The sequence below is a fragment of the Cervus elaphus genome, chromosome 8 (genome assembly GCF_910594005.1).
Source record: "Cervus elaphus chromosome 8, mCerEla1.1, whole genome shotgun sequence".
In the NCBI taxonomy this organism is placed as follows: Eukaryota; Metazoa; Chordata; class Mammalia; order Artiodactyla; family Cervidae; genus Cervus; species Cervus elaphus.
The window spans coordinates 10,949,694-10,967,946 of NC_057822.1; the positions used below are offsets into that span (position 1 = coordinate 10,949,694).

The 18,253-nt window shown below is 42.3% G+C and overlaps 2 protein-coding genes and 1 pseudogene across 6 annotated transcripts in view; 1 reads left to right on the forward strand and 2 right to left on the reverse strand.

The window, feature by feature from the left end:
- The window catches only part of PHACTR4 (phosphatase and actin regulator 4), a 99,737-nt gene that overhangs the window by 13,256 nt on the left and 68,228 nt on the right, over positions 1-18,253 (forward strand). For 3 of the 5 annotated variants that reach the window (XM_043909450.1, XM_043909451.1, XM_043909453.1), the window contains exon 2: positions 12,503-12,552. In XM_043909450.1, coding sequence (XP_043765385.1) covers positions 12,537-12,552 — 16 coding nt within the window. In that variant the 5' untranslated portion in view covers positions 12,503-12,536. Of the gene's footprint in view, positions 1-10,491; positions 10,526-12,502; positions 12,553-18,253 lie in introns of those variants that run through there. The other 2 variants (XM_043909452.1, XM_043909455.1) reach the window with 2 other exon arrangements.
- LOC122698447 (40S ribosomal protein S20-like) lies at positions 238-11,894 on the reverse strand. Its single transcript, XM_043909466.1, has 2 exons — positions 11,890-11,894; positions 238-663 (listed from the first exon to the last, which is right to left on the reverse strand). Exon 2 carries the CDS (start codon positions 648-650, stop codon positions 291-293), a length of 360 nt encoding a protein of 119 aa, XP_043765401.1. The 5' UTR covers positions 651-663; positions 11,890-11,894; the 3' UTR covers positions 238-290.
- On the reverse strand, positions 3,211-6,003 carry LOC122698890 (annotated as a pseudogene).

Below are 18,253 nucleotides of genomic sequence, written 5' to 3' on the forward strand. Positions count from 1 at the left end.
ATAATGTGATATATATATATATAATGCCAGGAAGAAACCATGCTACGTTTTTCTAGGTGTACATTTTGTCATGGTCAATGATGTTGAATTGCCTTTGCTGAGGCCTGCCCTTTATAACTCACTGATACATTTCCTGAGAGTACTATTGCTTATCAGTAGGCCGCACCTCTATTTCAAAGCTGATTCATGCTGCTTAGTGTGACAGAGGACTGTTTAACCAGGAGAAGAAGGTCACAGTTTTTCTTTTTTTTTTTTTAACAACTGATTATCGATTTATTAAAAAGATTGATTTAGGCATCAGCAATGGTGACTTCCACCTCGACTCCTGGCTCAATACTGATGGAGGTGATCTGCTTGACAATTTCAGAAGGGCTGTGCAGGTCAATGAGTCGCTTATGGATCCTCATTTGGAATCGATCCCAAGTCTTAGAACCTTCACCACAAGGAGTTTTCCTTGTAGTTATTCTCAGAGTCTTGGTAGGCATCCGAACTGGTCCTTTCACTTTGAGATTCCTTTCCTTCGCGCCTCTGATCAAGTCAGCACACACCTTCTCCAGAGACTTCAAGTTGCGGCTGGTGAGGGTGATCCTAATCCGGTGAATGGCCACCTCTGGCTCCACGGGAGTCTTGCCGGTGTCTTTAAAGGCCATGACTGCGGCGCGGCTTCCTGACCAACTTGTTCCTTGGCGAGAGCGAACAGCGGTGAGTCAGGAGCAAGAGCGGGCGGCACTGAGCTCCGCTGCAGTGGCGACAGCGTCTTCCTCAAAGAGCACAGTTTTTCTTGAAATGGAAAATCAGTTTCATTTTTGTCTTTACCCTTAACTGATGTTAGATGTACAAAAAAGATCTTCATGGCCCAGATAATCACAATGGTGTGATCACTGACCTAGAACCAGACATCCTGGAAAGTGAAGTCAAGTGGGCGTTAGAAAGCATTACTACGAACAAAGCAAGTGGATGTGATTCTGGAATTCCAGTTGAGCTATTTCAAATCCTGAAAGATGATGCTGTGAAAGTGCCAGCAAATTTGGAAAACTCAGCAGTGGCCACAGGACTGGAAAAGGTCAATTTTCATTCCAATCTCTAAGAAAGGCAATCCCAAAGAAGGCTCAAACTACCACACAATTGCACTCATCTCACACACTAGTAAAGTAATGCTCAAAATTCTCCAAGCTAGGCTTTAGCAATATGTGAACCGTGAACTTCCAGATGTTCAAGCTGGTTTTACAAAAGGCAGAGGAACCAGAGATCAAATTGTCACTATCCACTGGATCATCGAAAAAGAAAGAGAGTTCCAGAAAAACATATATTTCTGCTTTATTGACTACACCAAAGCCTTCGACTGTGTGGATCACAATAAACTGTGGAAAATTCTGAAAGAGATGGGAAAACCAGACCACCTGACCTGCCTCTTGAGAAACCTGTATGCAGGTCAGGAAGCAACAGTTAGAACTGGGCATGGACCAACAGACTGGTTCCAAATAGGGAAAGGAGTATGTTAAGGCTGTATATTGTCAGTATATTTAACTGCTTATTTAACTTACGTGCAGAGTACATCATGAGAAACGCTGGGCTAGAAGAAACACAAGCTGGAATCAAGATTGCCAGGAGAAATATCAATAACCTCAGATATGCAGATGACACCACGCTTATGGCAGAAAGTGAAGAGGAACTAAAAAGCCTCTTGATGAAAGTGAAAGTGGAGAGTGAAAAAGTTGGCTTAAAGCTTAACATTCAGAAAACTAAGATCATGGCATCTGGTCCCATCATCTCATGGGAAATAGATGGGGAGACAGTGGAAACTGTCAGACTTTATTTTTTGGGCTCCAGAATCACTGCAGATGGTGACTGCAACCATGAAATTAAAAGACGTTTACTCCTTGGAAGGAAAGTTATGACCAACCTAGATAGCATATTAAAAAGCAGAGACATTACTTTGCCAACAAAGGTCCGTCTGGTCAAGGCTATGGTTTTTCCAGTGGTCACATGTGGATGTGAGAGTTGGACTGTGAAGAAAGCTGAGTGCCGAAAAATTGATGCTTTTGAACTGTGGTGTTGGAGAAGACTCTTGAGAGTCCCTTGGACATCAAGGAGATCCAACCAGTCCATCCTAAAGGAGATCAGTGCTGGGTGTTCATTGGAAGGATTGATGCTGAAGCTGAAACTCCAGTACTTTGGCCACCTCATGTGAAGAGTTGACTCATTGGAAAAGACCCTGATGCTGGGAGGGACTGGGGGCAGGAGGAGAAGGGGACGACAGAGGATGAGATGGCCAGATGGCATCATCGACTCGATGGGCATGAGTTTGAGTAAACTCTGGGAGCTAGTGATGGACAGGGAAGCTTGGCGTGCTGTGATTCCTGGGGTCGCAAAGAGTTGGACATGACTGAGTGACTGAACTGAACTGAACTGAACTGAATGTTAGATGTTCATTATATGTGTTTAAAATTAAGTAATCTTTTTGCAAGTGTAACTTTTACTAAACAGACCTTCTGATTTTTTTTTAAATATTTATTTTATTTGGCTGCATTGGGTCTTAGTTGCAGCAAGGGGAATCTTTAGTTGTGGCTCATGGACTCTCTAGTGGCGTGCAAGCTTATTTGCTCCAAGGCTTGTAGGATCTTTTTTTTTCTTGGCCACACCATGGGACATGTGGCAGTTCCCCGACCAGGGATCGAACCTCAGCCCCCTGTGTTGTAAGGCAGATTCTCAACCACTGGGCTACCAGGGAGGTCCCTGAACAGACCTTTTAAAAGACATTTGTGAAACTGTTTTGCTGAGAGTGTGATTGTTAATCTCTATTTTAAAACTTTCAATATTTTTTATTTCTGAAAAATCCCATTTACATTTTAAATTTATCTATATATCTCTTTATAGTGTTCCACTTCCCCAAAAAAGCAAAAAGAAATGAAGTTCTTATGGACTGACTATTTGTAGCTACCAAATTTCTATGTAGTATTAACAAAAATAGTTGAGAAATAGCAAATAAAGTTATTTTAAGAAACCAAAAGTTTTCCAATCAAAAGGTTAGATTCTGTGGTGACAGATAATAAAGGTACATGTAGATTACAGTGTTAACTCCTTGTGTTAAGCAGTAGCAACTGTTTGAACAATTATAGATCACTCTAGAAGAGCAGCTGATACACTGTTTCTTTTTTTTTTTTTTTTAGCAAAAACTTTTATATTTGGAATTAGCCAGCTGGACTCAGTTTAGATGAGCCTAGTTTCGTTGGCAACATCCAAAGCATCATAGTCAGGAGCCAGTTGAACATAGGCCTTCTTCTCTCCATCAGGCCTGATCAGGGTATTGACCTTAGCCACGTCAACGTCATAGAGCTTCTTTCCAGCCTGTTTAGTTTGGTGCTTTTTGGCCCCGACATCCACAGTGAACACCAGTGTGGTGTTGTCTTCTGTTTTCTTCATGGCTGACTGGGTGGTGAGGGGGACTTTGATGATGGCATAGTGGTCAAGTTTGTTTCTCCTAGGGGCGCTCTTCCGAGGATGTTTGGGCAGCCTCCTGAGCCGCAGTGTTTTGGTCTGGATCTTTTGTGTGTGTGTGTGTGGCTGTGGATGCCTTTTGACATTGCTCTTTTGGCCTTCAAAGCCTTTGCTTTGGCTTCGGCGCCATCTTCATGAAAAGGCCACTGTTTCTTAATCTTGTTTATTCCTCTAATGGTTTGCTTTTCAGTATAGTCCAAGAAATAAATGGAAATAATGTTTTAAATTGTCCCTTCTCTGCTAATGTGTAGTGGTTTCATCATCTTGATAATATTTTTAGATACTGCTCATTTTGATCCAGTTTGACCTCTTGCCAGCTAAAATCTGCCTTGAGTTTTGTTTTGGAACTAAAATCAAGGAGTGAGGTCAGCTTTAGCATTATGTAGAAGTACATCCCTATTTCTCATCTGATTAGTAAGGGAAGACTCTCTTCTTCGCTACCTGTATTTCCATTATTACACATATATTGTGTTAATACCTTCTCTTTAATCTGACCATCTGTTTTTCTCTACTGGTAATTGCTTTTAAGGTTAAGGACCATAAACTTACTCTTCTTTGTGTACTATCTGGCGTGATACTTACCATGTAATTGGCTCTGAATAGTCCCTTGCTTAGCTCAACAGTTATTAAGTACCTACTATACATAGGCACAGCTCCATTTTTACTGTTTTATTTTGTTTACTTATTGGCTGTGCCCAGTCTTAGTTGTGTCATGTGTGACCTTTGATCTCTGTTGCAGTATGTGCGATCTTTAGTTGTGGCATGTGGGATCTAGTTCCCTGGTCAGGAATCGAAGCCAGGTTCCCTGCTTTGGGAGATTGGAGTCTTAGCCACTGGACCACCAAGGAAGTCCTATTTTGAGTTAGTTTTTGTGTTTTCTATTTCACTGATTTCCACTGTAATTGCCTTCATTTTGGTTTATTTTGTTTTTCTTCCTACAGCTAGAAATTTCCCTCTAAGCACTGAGCACCTGAGCACACAGACACAAGCACTGCTTTAGCTGTATCCCGTAAGTTTCGGTATTTTGTGTTTTCATTTTCATCCATCTCATCTACTTTGTATATGTTGGGAGTGTAGCTGGAGGGCCTCTCTTCCTGGGGAATACTAGAATAGAAAGGTTAGTACTTTATCTCCTGCTGCTGCTACTGTCTCAGGGTTACAACTGCTACTTTTTACTTCCTTCCACTCTTCATTTCGGATTCCCCTTGCCCTCTGCTGTCATCTCTGCTAGTCTCAATGACTTTGCTTGGTGGTAGGACCCAAACCCTCATTCCTGAGGAATCTGAACCACTGGTTACATACATGCTTTTCTCAGATGAGTTTTCCAGCTTGTCTGTTTATCATACTATCAGAATTGGGAAAGGAATACCAGTAAGCACCCAAGTGGGTCATCTGGATTCTACATACATTTTCACTGTCTCCTTTGTGGCATGGAATAGCAACCTTCTTTCTGGTAAGGAGGTTTAGTTACCCCTGCCAAGATGGTAGTTCCTCTTTTTGCCTAGTGAGTCCTGGATGCAAAGACTCCACAATGCCCAGGCAAGAGCCATAGTTTATAGCCTCTTAGGACTCTCTTTGTCTCCTGTGGAAGTAGTCCTTTTTTTGATGACCTTGATCTTTAATTCTTCAGAATTCAGAGTTGCAGGGATCCCAGGTGGGTCTTGGGGATTGATAATAAACAGGGTATTTCAACCACCTCCCTCCTCACCCCACCCCACCCCCCACCATTTCCCATATCCATCTATTTTTCCTGTTTTGAAGACATAGTAACATATGAAGGTCTTTGATTTGGTGTATATATTATATCCTGGAAGATTATATTCTTCCGTCATAAAATATTTCATTGAGTTGGTGCTTCAGCTGTGCCTTCATCAGGCCATTCCAATACTCTTTTAGGTTAGCAGCTTCTAGATGTTGTATGTGATAAACCAGTAGATCCCATCCCTTCTTGCACTTACTCTACTGCAGAGTGGGCCCCTCGTCATGAACTGGTATTATGTGAGCTGATGCTTCTTTGCGCATTCATTCATTTGTGTCCAACTCTTTACGATCCCATGGACTCTAGCCTGCCAGGCTCCTCTGTCCTTAGGATTTCCCAGGCAGGAATACTGGAGTGGGTTGCCGTTTCCTACTCCTCGGGATCTTCCCCAGCGAGGGATCAAACCCACGTCTCCTGTCTTGGCAGGTGGCTTCTTTACCACTGAGCCACCTAGGAAGCCTGGGGATGATGCTTACTGGTACATTAAACATTTCTGGTACTGTTCACTGGAGGAAAGGCAAATGTACACCCAGAAAATAGCCCCGTTTCTTCCAGAGTAGAAGGGGCCAAATACAGTCAGCTTGCCCTCCAGAAGCTGGTTTGTTTCCTTAAGAGACGTCTTATTGGAAGATTCATGTTTGTCTCTGTTACTGACCACTGGGGCTTTTGCTGTCATCAGTAGCTAGGGCATCCTCGGTAAGTAGGAGTTCATCCTGTTGTCTGTGCGTAGAGTGTATCTGCCGCATGACTGCCTTCTTGGAGGTGCTCAGTTTTCCAGCACGGGGGAGGCCATGAAAAAAAGATGGCTGATGTAAACGGATTGAGTCATTAGTTGTTTCTGTGCCTCTTTCAGAGTAGATATTCTCTGATGACTGTTAACATGTGATAGAAAGATCTTCAGATGTGTCTGTTCTTGTATCCTCCCACATGCCTTTACCCTAAGACCTCTTTCCCCTCATTTTCTAATTGTTCTCCTTTTATGCTCTGTGCCCAGCATGTCAGGACATTTACCTGTGAATCCACATATATTCTAACTCAAACCAATTCTTTGCCTACATAGAGTAGAGAGTCTGTCTATAGCTGCTGTCTAATCAGTATCAGTCAGTATCAGTTCAGTCACTCAGTAGTGTCCAACTCTTTGCAACCCCATGGACCGCAGCACTTCAGGCCTCCCTGTCCATCACCAATTCCCGGAGCCTACGCTAACTCATGTCCATCGAGTTGGTGATGCCATCCAACCATCTCATCCTTTGTCGTCCCCTTCTCCTCTTGCCCTCAGTCTTTCCCAGCATCAGGGTCTTTTCAAATGTGTCAGCTCTTCACATTAGGTGGCCAAAGCATTGGAGCTTTAGCTTCAACATCAGTCCTTCCAATGAACACCCAGGACTGATTTCCTTTAGGATGGACTGGTTGGATCTCCTTGCTGTCCAAGGGACTCTCAAGAGTCTTCTCCAACACCACAGTTCAAAAGCATCAATTATTTAGCACTCAGCTTTCTTTATAGTCCAACTCTCACATCCATACATGACCACTGGAAAAACCATAGCCTTGACCAGACGGACCTGTGTTGGCAAAGCTGCTGTCTAAAGCTCTGCCCATTGGGCACTGTCCTTCAGTGCCACCTCCTGATGAGACTCTAGTGCAGCCACTGTCCAGTTTTGACTCAGATTCTGCTACAGCCATCTGTGAAGAAGGTGAGACCTTTTCCTTTGTCAGCTGCCTATAAGGACCCCCCAGTGGCCAAAGGTGTATGCCAAGGCAGAGGCACTTTGCAGCAGTGGTAGATGGTATGAGGGTCTGAGCTGTCTGCTCACGCTCATGACTCCTGGTCCTACTTGTGCTTGATACTAGATGTATCACCTTCATGTAAAGGCTGGATTATTGCTGGACCCAACCAACCTTATGACTTGGTATGTAGAATCTAGGTCATGGTGGATGATTCTGGATGAATGGTCAACTTGGTATCACATCATCAGGTGTTCTATATCTGCTGATTAATAAACTCTCCTGCAGAACAACTGGATTCTGAAGGCAGGGCTGGGCCTGCAGCTTTCCCTGCCCCCACCTCACCCAGCCTGGACAGAGCTTCTCATGCACTGAGAGCTCATTCCGGGCTGATATGGTGGCAAAGTTGACATAGTCCTGTGAAAGTATGGTGTAATGCATTCCATGTGAGTTGTTTTTGATCCTCCTTTTCTGGGAGGAGTAAGAGAAGAAGAGTCAGTCCTTCCATGTTCGCTCACTGTGCTCCTCTGGCTGTGTTAACCGGCTTTAGCGATGATGCCGCATCTGGCCTGGCAGCTGCAGTTGTGGCCACTGTTAGGTTCTGTGATAACCTCCTGCCTTCCTGCAGGACCCACATGGTGAATCCTGCATCCTGTAGGAGTGGAGCACTAACTTCTGTCACCTCCCCTCCCTTGCCCCCAGAATACAACATTGTCTTCTTTTTTATGTATTATCTTGGAAAGTGGGACAGGGCACCCACTTTTAGAGGCTTTCTTCCACTTGGCCTTTTCCAGTGTAATAACTCTCACCCCCTAGGCCAAGGACTAACTAATTTCCAACTGTATCTATTTCGGTATACATTCAGGGTCCAGGGAAATGCCCACCAAGAGGTCCACACACCCAGCGGGCCCGTTGTGAGCTGGATCATTTATTTCCTGGTCCTTGTAAGTCATGATGACACTTCCAGACTCCAGATGTTGATGTCAACCTTCCCTTAGAAAGTTAGCATTCCTGTTTATACAGTTTACAGTTGCCTGAGTAGATCACCATAGACAGAGCTGACAACATTATTTGTGTGCTCCGTCCTCCTAGATTGAGAATGGTCAAGAGAAACTGCCCATCAGAAGTGCCATAGCGCTCCTAACCTGAGCAGGGAAAGGATGGCCAGGTGGGGCCAGAGGGAGGGGCCAAGAGACCCCTCCTGGAAAGACAGGAAGAGGTGGACTGTATGTGAACTGAGGCTCCAAGCACATACTTCATTTTCCCTATCAGATTTCACTATGGAACCAAAATTCATAGATAAAATTACTAAGGATTTTAAGACAGTGACAAAGTGTGTTAGTCACTCAGTTGTGTCTGACTGTTTGCGACCCCACGGACTGTAGCCCAGCAGGCTGCTCTGTTCATGAGATTCTCCAGGCAAGAATACTGGAGTGGATTCCCATTCCCTTCTCCAAAGGATCTTCCCAACCCAGGGATCAAACCCGGGTCTCCTGCATTGCAGGCGGATTCTTTACCATCTGAGCGACAGGGAAGATCCAAAGTCTGTCAGTCATGTCTGACTCTTTGCAACCCCATGGATTATACAGTCTATGGAATTCTCCAGGCTACAATACTGGAGTGGGTAGCCTTTTCCTTCTCCAGAAGATCTTCCCAACCCAGAAATCGAGCCGAGGTCTCCTGCATTGTGGGTGGATTCTTTACTAGCTGAGCCACAAGGGTAGCCCAAGAATACTGGAGTGGGTAGCTTGTCCCTTCTCCAGTGGATCTTCCCAACCCAGGAATCGAACCAGCATCTCCCACATTGCAGGCAGATTCTTTTCCAACTGAGCCATCAGGGAAGCCAATACAGTGACTCAGAGCATTAAACTTCAAGTGCAGGAACCTTCTGAGTGGAGTCCATAAGACCTATAGCATATGAGTCTCTTAGGCCATTGGAGAAGGGAATGGTAACCCACTCCAGTTATTCTTGCCTGGAGAACCCTATGGGCAGAGGAGCCTGGCGGGCTACAGTCTGTGGGGTCGCAAAGAGTTGGATACGACTGAGTGACTAACACTACCCAGGGAATTGTTATACTTGCTTTGGGTGTTACAAGGTCTCCTCTTCTGAGTACCTGGCCTCCTTCAGTCAAAGGGGTCAGAATCTGAAACCGGCTTAGGTTCAGCAATTGGGCATGGATTCTGTTTTTTTTTTTTTTAATTGAGGTGACTGCCCTCAGCATCCTGATCTTCCATCCCTGATTCCTTTTGATGTGACAGATAGAGAAGTGCTCTTTTTAGCTGCTAGTCTAGTTTGCTTCTAATGACATCAGGCTTTACTATCTCTCTCCATAAATCTGTGAGTCAGATCCCTTTGACTGCCACCCTGACTCCGCTGATCTTTATAGTAACCGTGTCCGTCTGGCTTCAAACATTAAGTACCATAGCCTGGTCTCCTTTGTTTTAGGATCCTGTCGTCACCATTGCTATCTGTGGCATTAGTTTTTTTAACAAACTCTTATGGAGAACAGCTTTGAAAACTTCAAGTAACATAATGGATGGATTTTCTGACCATTTCAGCAAGCCAGCTTCACTCCGTGAGCCTTTTGATGCCTTCCTCCCCTGTCTGCCTGTGCAGTTTTGGCATTGCTATTTATCATGGGCCATGACTTTTCCAGCTTTTAGGAGCCATCCTAGTGGTAAGTCATACCATATTCTGAGGTTTTTGCCAGGGTGTTATATCCTCTGTCTTCAGAGAGCGATCAGGAACCTTATGTTCTGGTTCTCATGTTCAAGGCCCCTCCGAATTACATTCACTCTCACCTGGCCACTGTTGGGTACATGCTGGCTAAGTCTTGCATCACCCTTGGGTTATAGTTCCTTCCAGACCTTATCAGGCACAGCACATCTGGACTGGGTTACGTTATGACTTACTACAAGTTAAAGGCCTCCCACCTAGGAGGCATGGAGGTGGCAGGTCCTTGAGGAGACATTGTTTACTGGGCAGTGTGAGAAGGCCTCTTCATTATCTTCAGGTGAGGGGAGAGTGCCAGATCATATAGGGATGATAGGCCCCTTCTGTCCTTTCAGGGGGTACTTTCACATTCAGAATTTTGGAGGGGCATCAACTCAGTTGTCTGCATCTCATGTGTCAGAGTCTCGTTCTTTCCCAATCAGGACCCTGACGTTGGCATAGCATACCTCCCTTGGCTGAAGGTTAACCTTCTTTGGTGCTGGGCTACACTGTTGATTAACTCCTGGGCCTGGTTTCTAGCTTCTTCTCTCCTCCTGCCGCCACAGAAAAAAGCTTATTTGTAAATTAAAGAGCTTCTTTGTAAAAGATCCTGTGGCCTTCATATTTTATTTTCTTTCTTTCTTTTTACTTACTTATTTATTTATTTAGGCAACACCACAGGACTTACGGGAGTTTAGCTCCCCAACCAGGAATTGAACCAAGTCCGTGCTGGAAAGTGAAAGTTGCTCAGTCATGTCCGACTCTTTGTGACCCCATGGACCTGTCAGGCTCCTCTGTCCGTGGAATTCTCAGGCCAGAACACTGGAATGGTTAGTCATTCTTTTCTCCAGGGATCTTCCCAACCCAGGGAATGAACGCAGGTGACCTGCATTGTGGGCAAATTCTTTATTGGCTGAGCTAGACCACCAGGGAATTCCCCATATTTGACTTTGAGTTGACTGTTAATCACTCTTAGCTTTTTCTTGTCTTTTTCTGGAGCATCACTAGAGTTTAGCGATAGCCATTCAGTTTAGTTCAGTGCAGTTAGTCGCTTAGTCATGTCCCACTCTTTGCGACCCCACGTCCTGCAGCACACCAGGCCTCCCTGTCCATCACCAACTCCCCAGCTTGCTTAAGCTCATGTGCATCAAATTGGTGATGCCATCCAACCACCTCATCCTCTGTCATCCCCTTCTCCTCCTGCTTTCAGTCTTTCCCAGGATCAGGGTCTTTTCCAATGAGTCAGTTCTTTGCATCAGGTGGCTGAAGTATTGGAGCTTCAGCATCAGTCCTTCCAATGAATATTCGGGATTGATTTCCTTTAGGATTGACTGGTTTAATCTCCTTGCAGTCCAAGGGACTCTCAAGAGTCTTCTCCAACACCACAGTTCAGAAGCATCAATTCTTCAGTGTTCAGCTTTCTTTATGGTCCAACTCTCACATCTGTACATGACTGTTGGAAAAACCGTAGCTTTGACTAGACGGACCTTTGTCGGCAATTCAATTACATTATCATCATAATTATTATTTCCCCCTTACTCTTCAGGTGCCTTATAAATCCAGTCAACTAGAGCATTCTATCCACAGATAGATCATCACTCTTCACCATCAGTGAAAGTTTAACTGGACCAGCACCTTGTGCAAGGGATTATTTCTGTTACACCTACCACTGAGTGGGTCCTCAGGGCCAGCTAGTCTGTGAGTGATTCAACTCCAAAACCCTGTCACACTCCTAATTTTCTCAGATCACTGCTGGCCCCAACTGTTAGTTGTATTCACTTAAAAGCAGACTGTAAATTGGAGTTTAGTATTCAAATTGTTAACTAATAAGTACTCTTGGTATATGTGCTGCCGAAGCGAGCACAATAAGTACTCTTGGGATCAAAGCTATGAAAGAGATAAAAAGCAAGATTGAGCCGATTTGGTCCCTGTTTTGATTAAGTGTGAGGGATGTTCAATATCTATACTTACTTGACTTTTTTCAAAACTTTTTTTGTTTTGTTTTCACGTTTGAGCATTCTTTTTTTTTTTTTTTTTTTTTCGTTTGAGCATTCTTAACTTACTAAACTACTTTCTACTTTCTTCAGGCAAAACCAATTCCTTCATTCTATGATATCCTCATATTCTTTCCCAGATATTTATGTGAGTTTTGTGGGGTTTGTTTGTTTGTTTGTTTTCTGCATAAACGCTTAACTTTTGGACTTCCCTGGTTGTGGAGTGGTGAAGGGTCTGCCTGCAAGTGCAGGGGCCTTGGCTTTGATCCCTGGTCCGGGAGGATTCCACATGCCGCGAGGCTGCTGAGCCTGTGTGCCCCAACTACCGAGCCCACACTAGAGCCTGTGCTCTGCTGCAAGAGACGCCACCGCAGCGAGAAGCCTGCGCACCGCAACTAAAGAGAAGCCCATCAAGCAGCCAAAAATTAAATACATAAATAATTTTAAAAAAGAAACTTGGCCTTTTCCCGCTGCTCTCTATTCCTCCTCTCTTCTTCCTTCTCCCCCTCCTCACCGCTCCCTTTTTCTCCTTGTCCCCCTTCCTAAAAATTTTTTTCTTGACGCTCTGGTAATATTCAGGATGAAGATTGGAAAAGGAACTTATTTGAGGAAACTGAGGATGATGTATATTTTTAAATGAAAATTAGCCTTGAATGTTTTATGATATTTTTATATTATATGTATCAACTCCCTTAAACTAAATCCCAGTTTAAACTATAATCAATGTTACTTAATTGGGTTTATTTTTTAAGTAATATAAAAGGTGATGGATTTTATGTTTTAAGTATATCATTTGCCCTTTTCTCTCTTTAGAAACTGTCACCTTCCTAAACTGGTTAATAGTGGCATGGAAGATCCATTTGGTAAGTATCACCTGCATTTTTCTTAGTAAATGATATTTGTGTTTTATCCTTAGCTCCATTAAAGCTTTGAGAGTAAATTGATTTTTTTTCATGTTTATTGCTAAACTCTCTATCAGTTCTCAAACTTTCTGACCTCAGCATCCCTTTATACTCTTATGTATAATTGAGGGCCCCAAAGAGCTTTGTTTGTATGACATATATCTATTGATATTTACTATATTAAAAATTAAAATAGAGACATTTTTAGAATATTAATTCATTTACAAATAACATTAATAAACCATTCATATGTTACATAAATAAAAAATTTTAATGAAAAATAGCTCCCCAAATAGATTAACAAGAAGAGTGGCATTGTTTTATATCTTTGCAAATCTCTTTAGTGTCTAGTTTAATAGAAGACAGCTGAATTCATGTATGCGCTTCCTGCATTTAATCTATTTTGTTGTCACATACCCAGCAGACTTTGGAGAACTGACTGTACAGTTTGGAGCTAATGAGAGTGAAAAGACATATAACATTTTTGTATTATAAAAAATAATTCTGACATTGCTATGAGGCACTCACACTTTGAGATCCAGGTGCCCTAGAATGTTAGTTACTTCAAATAAAGCAAAGAACCATTTGACAAGTTAAAATATGTTTTAAATTCTGTAACTAGATACTAGTGACTAGCCAAGTCACTTCAGTCGAATCCAACTTTTTGCAACTCTGTGGGCTGTAGCCCGCCAGGTTCCTCTGTCCATAGGATTCTCTAGGCAAGAATCCTGGAGTGGGTTGCCATGCCCTCCTGCAGGGGATCTTCCCCACCCAGGAATTGAACCCATGTCTTTTAAGTTTCCTGCATTGCAAGGTGGGTTCTTTACCATTAGCACCACCTAAGAGAGTATAAATCTAGATACAGAAAGGTTTTATATTTACCTTTTTGACTAAAAAGTCAGTCACTGTGTACTCAACTCTGTTTTCCTATTGAAAACAAAGAGAGGTACTGTCTGGACCATTTTGAACATTTATGGCTTGGGGTGTTTATTGATTATGAAAACTATTGATGTCTCTTTAGTATCCTTAAGTTTACCTCCATGCTTTAAAAAGTGTCTCTGTAGAAGAGAAATGGTATTACTACCATATTTTATAATTCTCTAGGATGAGACACCTTAGCTGTTTTCCAGGCTTTTAAATATTAAGCCACTCGACTTGCCTACATGTTACTGGAAATACTTTTAAAAGTTTGTGATGTGGTCATCTAGAAAGCCCTTTGGGGGAAACGTCATAGTTCCAGTGTCATTGCCATACAGCTTCATTAGAATTCTTGAGGCATAGCTGAAATGAGCCTTCTATTATTTTTTAGTTCTCCCAGATACCATTGAGAACTTTAAAAGTAAAGATGATGGGTAAAAGCTTTAAAAGGAGCCTTTCCATTGTCTTAGGTTGCAGGCAACTTTGTAGTTTTATTTATTTGTTTGCCTGCATTGGGTCTTAGTTACAGTGAGCAAGTGGGGTCTTGGCTATGGCGCACAGGCTCAGTAGTTACAGAGTGCGGATACAGTTTTTTGGGTTTAACACATTGTGTATCCCTAAATTTACATTAATGAGTATGTAAAACATTCTTGCACACTGATGAATATTATACCTCCCTCCATTAAAAGTATAACAGCCAAAAAAGAAAAAAAAACAAACCCAAACTGTATACTGGGAAGACTAGTTGGGAAGTACTTTCCACTTAAAATATGCACCACTGGTAGTCCAGTGGTTAAGAATCCGGCTTCCAATGCAGGGGACTTGGATTGGATCCCTGGTCCTTGGGGAACTAAGATCCCGCATGCCTGGAAGCTTACAGCTAAGCCTGCACACTGCAACTACTGAGTCCTCGCGCTCTGGGGCCCACAGGCCACAACTGGAGAGGAGCCTGCCCACCGCAACCAAGAGCCCGAGAGCTGCAACTAAGAGCCAGTACACCCAAAGATAAATAATGAAAAATAAATAAAATACGCACCAGCAAAAAAAAAAAAGCAAGCAGAGACAGTTTTCCTTGATTAGCCTTAGCCTGCTAGAGGCAGGTTTTGATTTGAACATTTTGTGATTCTTCACCAAATGGGAAAATCTGAATTTCGTTTTATGGCAGTGTAACTTTTGAAGTGCGTGTTCAGTTACTCAGTTGTGTCTGACTCGTTTCGACCCATGGACCGTAACCCAGCAGGCTCCCCTGCCATGGGAATTCTCCAGGCAGGAATACCAGAATGGGATGCCATGCCCTTCTCCAGGGGATCTTCCCAACCCAGGGATTGAACCTGCATCTCTTACGTCTCCTGCATTGGCAGGTGGATTCTTTGCCACTCGCACCACCTGGGAAGCCCATAACTTGAAGTAGTATAGGTAGTGTTCCAAGTTTCTATTCTGTTCATGCACAGTGAGGCAAAACTTTACTGTTGTGTCTGACTCTTTTGTAACCCCATGGACTGTAGACGCCTCTGTTCATGGGATTTCCCTGGCAAGAATACTGGAGTGGGTTCCCATTTCGTTCTCCAGGGGCTCTTCCCGACCCTGGCAGGTGGATTCTTTACCGCTGGGCCACCAGGGAAGCCCACAGTTACCATAAATTGAAACTGAAGTCATGTCCGACTCTTTGCCCCATGGGCTGTAGGCTCCTCCGTCCATGGGATTCTCCAGGCAAGAATACTGGAGTGGGTTACCATTTCCTTCTCCAAGGGATCTTCCCAACCCAGGGATCGAACCCAGGTCTCCTGCATTGGAGGCGGATGCTTGAACCTCTGAGCCACCAGGGGAGCTTAGGTTCTTTGGGCTCCTGGTACAATTAAGTAATCAGACCGCTCAGGTTAATAGCTGTTGTCTTTCTTTGAAAAGACTGCTGTTTTACACCTTGTCAGATCAGAATTTCTCCTCTGGTTTTAATGACCCTAAATGGCTTCTTAGGACTTTGGCTTTTTTCCACTCTGAGGTGTACATTACATGTAGCTTATCAGTGAAATTCTTAGTTTGAGCACTAGAGGGCAGTCAGTACTTTATTCATAAATTTGTAGCTTCTGGGGCATTTTTTATGAACAATTTGGTAAATTGAGTTGATATATTAATAATTGCCTGGTGACAAATCCTAAAGAACATGTCCATATGATAAACTAATGTAACATATGACAATTCCAAAGGATTTTATAGGAAAATTTTTTTTCCCTTTGAATGACCTCTTTACCTCACCTAAATTTAAGCATATCGTAAATGGACTTTAATCAATTAAACTTACTATTAAACTAATTAAATTCAACTTAAAATTAAATGTAACTTAAATTTGGGCTCCCTTGGTGTCTTAGCAATAAAGACTCCGCCTGCCAATGCAGGGGACACAGGTTCGATCCCTGGGTCGGGAAGATCCCCTGGTGAAGGAAATGGCAATCCACTCCAGTATTCTTGCCTGGGAAATCCCATGGAGAGAGGAGCCTATAGTCCTTGGAGGTCACAAAAGAGTCAGACATGGCTTAGCGACTAAACAACAATAACTTAAATTTACTAGAGAATTCCAAAGGGGAAGTTGCTATGAAAGTTATAGTTGGCTAGTAGTCAGTTGAAATATAAATTAATATGTGCTTTTGATCACTAATACGAGAAAAGGTTTGTCTTCTGTGCTAGTGAGGATTTTTTCCCCTTCTATTTTTTTATTTTTTAAATTTAATTTGGTTATATTCCCTGCATTGTACAGTATATCCTTGAGCTTATTTTTATAGAATAATTTGTAGGGTTTTTTTACGTGCTCACAAAATGTACGTATGATAAGAATTTGGTTTACTGGTTACCGTCTACTCAGTGCCATTGATAAAGAATAAGAATTCTGAATGCAAAATGAGTTTGTTTCTAAGAAGATGGAGCCTTTAAAAGATGGTTGAGAATTTTGTTACAGTTAGATTAACTGACAGTTATGTAGATACATTGAAAAAGAATTTGTTGTATTCTGAAAATTAAAGTGAGAGATTTAGTGGGACAGATCTAAGACCTTTAGGACATTTCTTACTTACATGGACAGATGTTTACACAGTTTGTTATATTTTAAAATTACATTTGTTAATACCCCCACTGGTCTCAGTGCAAAGTCTTTAGGTGTTGGGAAGTTGGCCAGCTCACTCTGGTAGGTAAGTTTTCCAAAATTCAAATTTTCTCTTGAAAGTTTGATGTATCTCGCTGGCAACAAGTACTGTCAGTTTTACTTAGAGTGACAAATTCCATTCATTTTTAAGAAAATATCTGTGCAACATCTAAGCTTGAACAACATAGTTTTTCATTCAATCTTTTCAATAAAAATGGTATTTCATGAAAAAAATGACTAGTTAGGCTTGCAACTCAATTATACAAGTGCCTTTTGTGAAGGTGACCATTGTTATTTATCATCACTTCATCATGCAAAGCAGTAAAAAGACATATAGAAGGCTTGAGATTTATTAAAACTAATAATAGTTTTTATAAATTATCGAGGATTTTATTTCTTAAATTTTCATTATTTTTAACTATAATTATACAGTGGTGAAGATTATGCGTCCTACTACAGTTTGGTGCCACTGCCTTGATTTGTGTGAAGGTACCAGCAGTTTTGCTTGCTTTTGTACCCTCAGTACAAGTGTCAGCACAGTGAAAAATGCAACTAATTCTTTAGTATTATTAAGTAGATCGTTGTACCTCTTGAGTCCTAAAAGGATCTTGGGGACCCCCAGGCATCAGTGGACCACACTTGCTTCAGATTCCTAATTTTCACTGAGTCCCTTTTGTGGAAGTCATGGACAGAGTCAAGACTTAGTCCTGGAAATTGCTTTGGGCAGGGCTTCAGTCTTGGACACTTGGCACAAGAATGGTCAGAGGGAGTGAGCAACTCTGTGGTCTTTCCTAAGTTGATCATGACCTGCCTGCCGCTTTTGGTGCTGCTGCTGCTAAGTCGCTTCAGTCATGTCCGATTCTGTGCGACCCCATAGACAGCAGCCCACCAGGCTCCTCTGTCCCTGGGATTCTCCAAGCAAGAATACTGGAGTGGGTTGCCATTTCCTTCTCCGACCTGCAGCTTTTGGGAATAGGTTAAAGAACACTTCTATAGGGTGAAATGAGTCTTCTGATCTCATCAGGAAGCTCAGTATTTTGAGAAGAAATTCACCAGCATTTAATCAAGACCAGCTCACCTGAGCATTATCTTCCTTAAAAAAAGAGAAGAAATGGCAGCAGAGATCTTGGTATGACAGCTTTCAGTATGTCTCTTGGGTCACACTCGTCCATTATGGACATGTGTCCCTGTGTGTGTACACAGCTGTCATCTGGGGTATCCTTATTCACCTGGGAACTCTGTTTCTCTCCTCTGTTGATTCTTTTTTTCCCTAAATCCCATGTCTTCCTCTTTCTTGATTGCCAATAACTTCTCAGTGATGGACCTCATGAAATAGTTCTCTAATTTTCATGTCTTTTTTTCTCTAGCTCTTGAAAGATTTCTTCATCTTTATATTCTATTAAATTTTTCTTTTATATTATTGTGTTTTTAATTTCTAGGAGGTTTCTTTTATGCTCTGAATATTTCTGTCATAATATTCTTTATTGTTTTCAACAGATTTACTTTGCCCTGCCTAGGCTCTTTTCCTCCAAAGTTCCTTTCCTTTGTTTTGATCTCATGTAGGAGTTTTCTTCTGAAGTCTAGTAATAATTAGCTGTATGCTTGTGATTA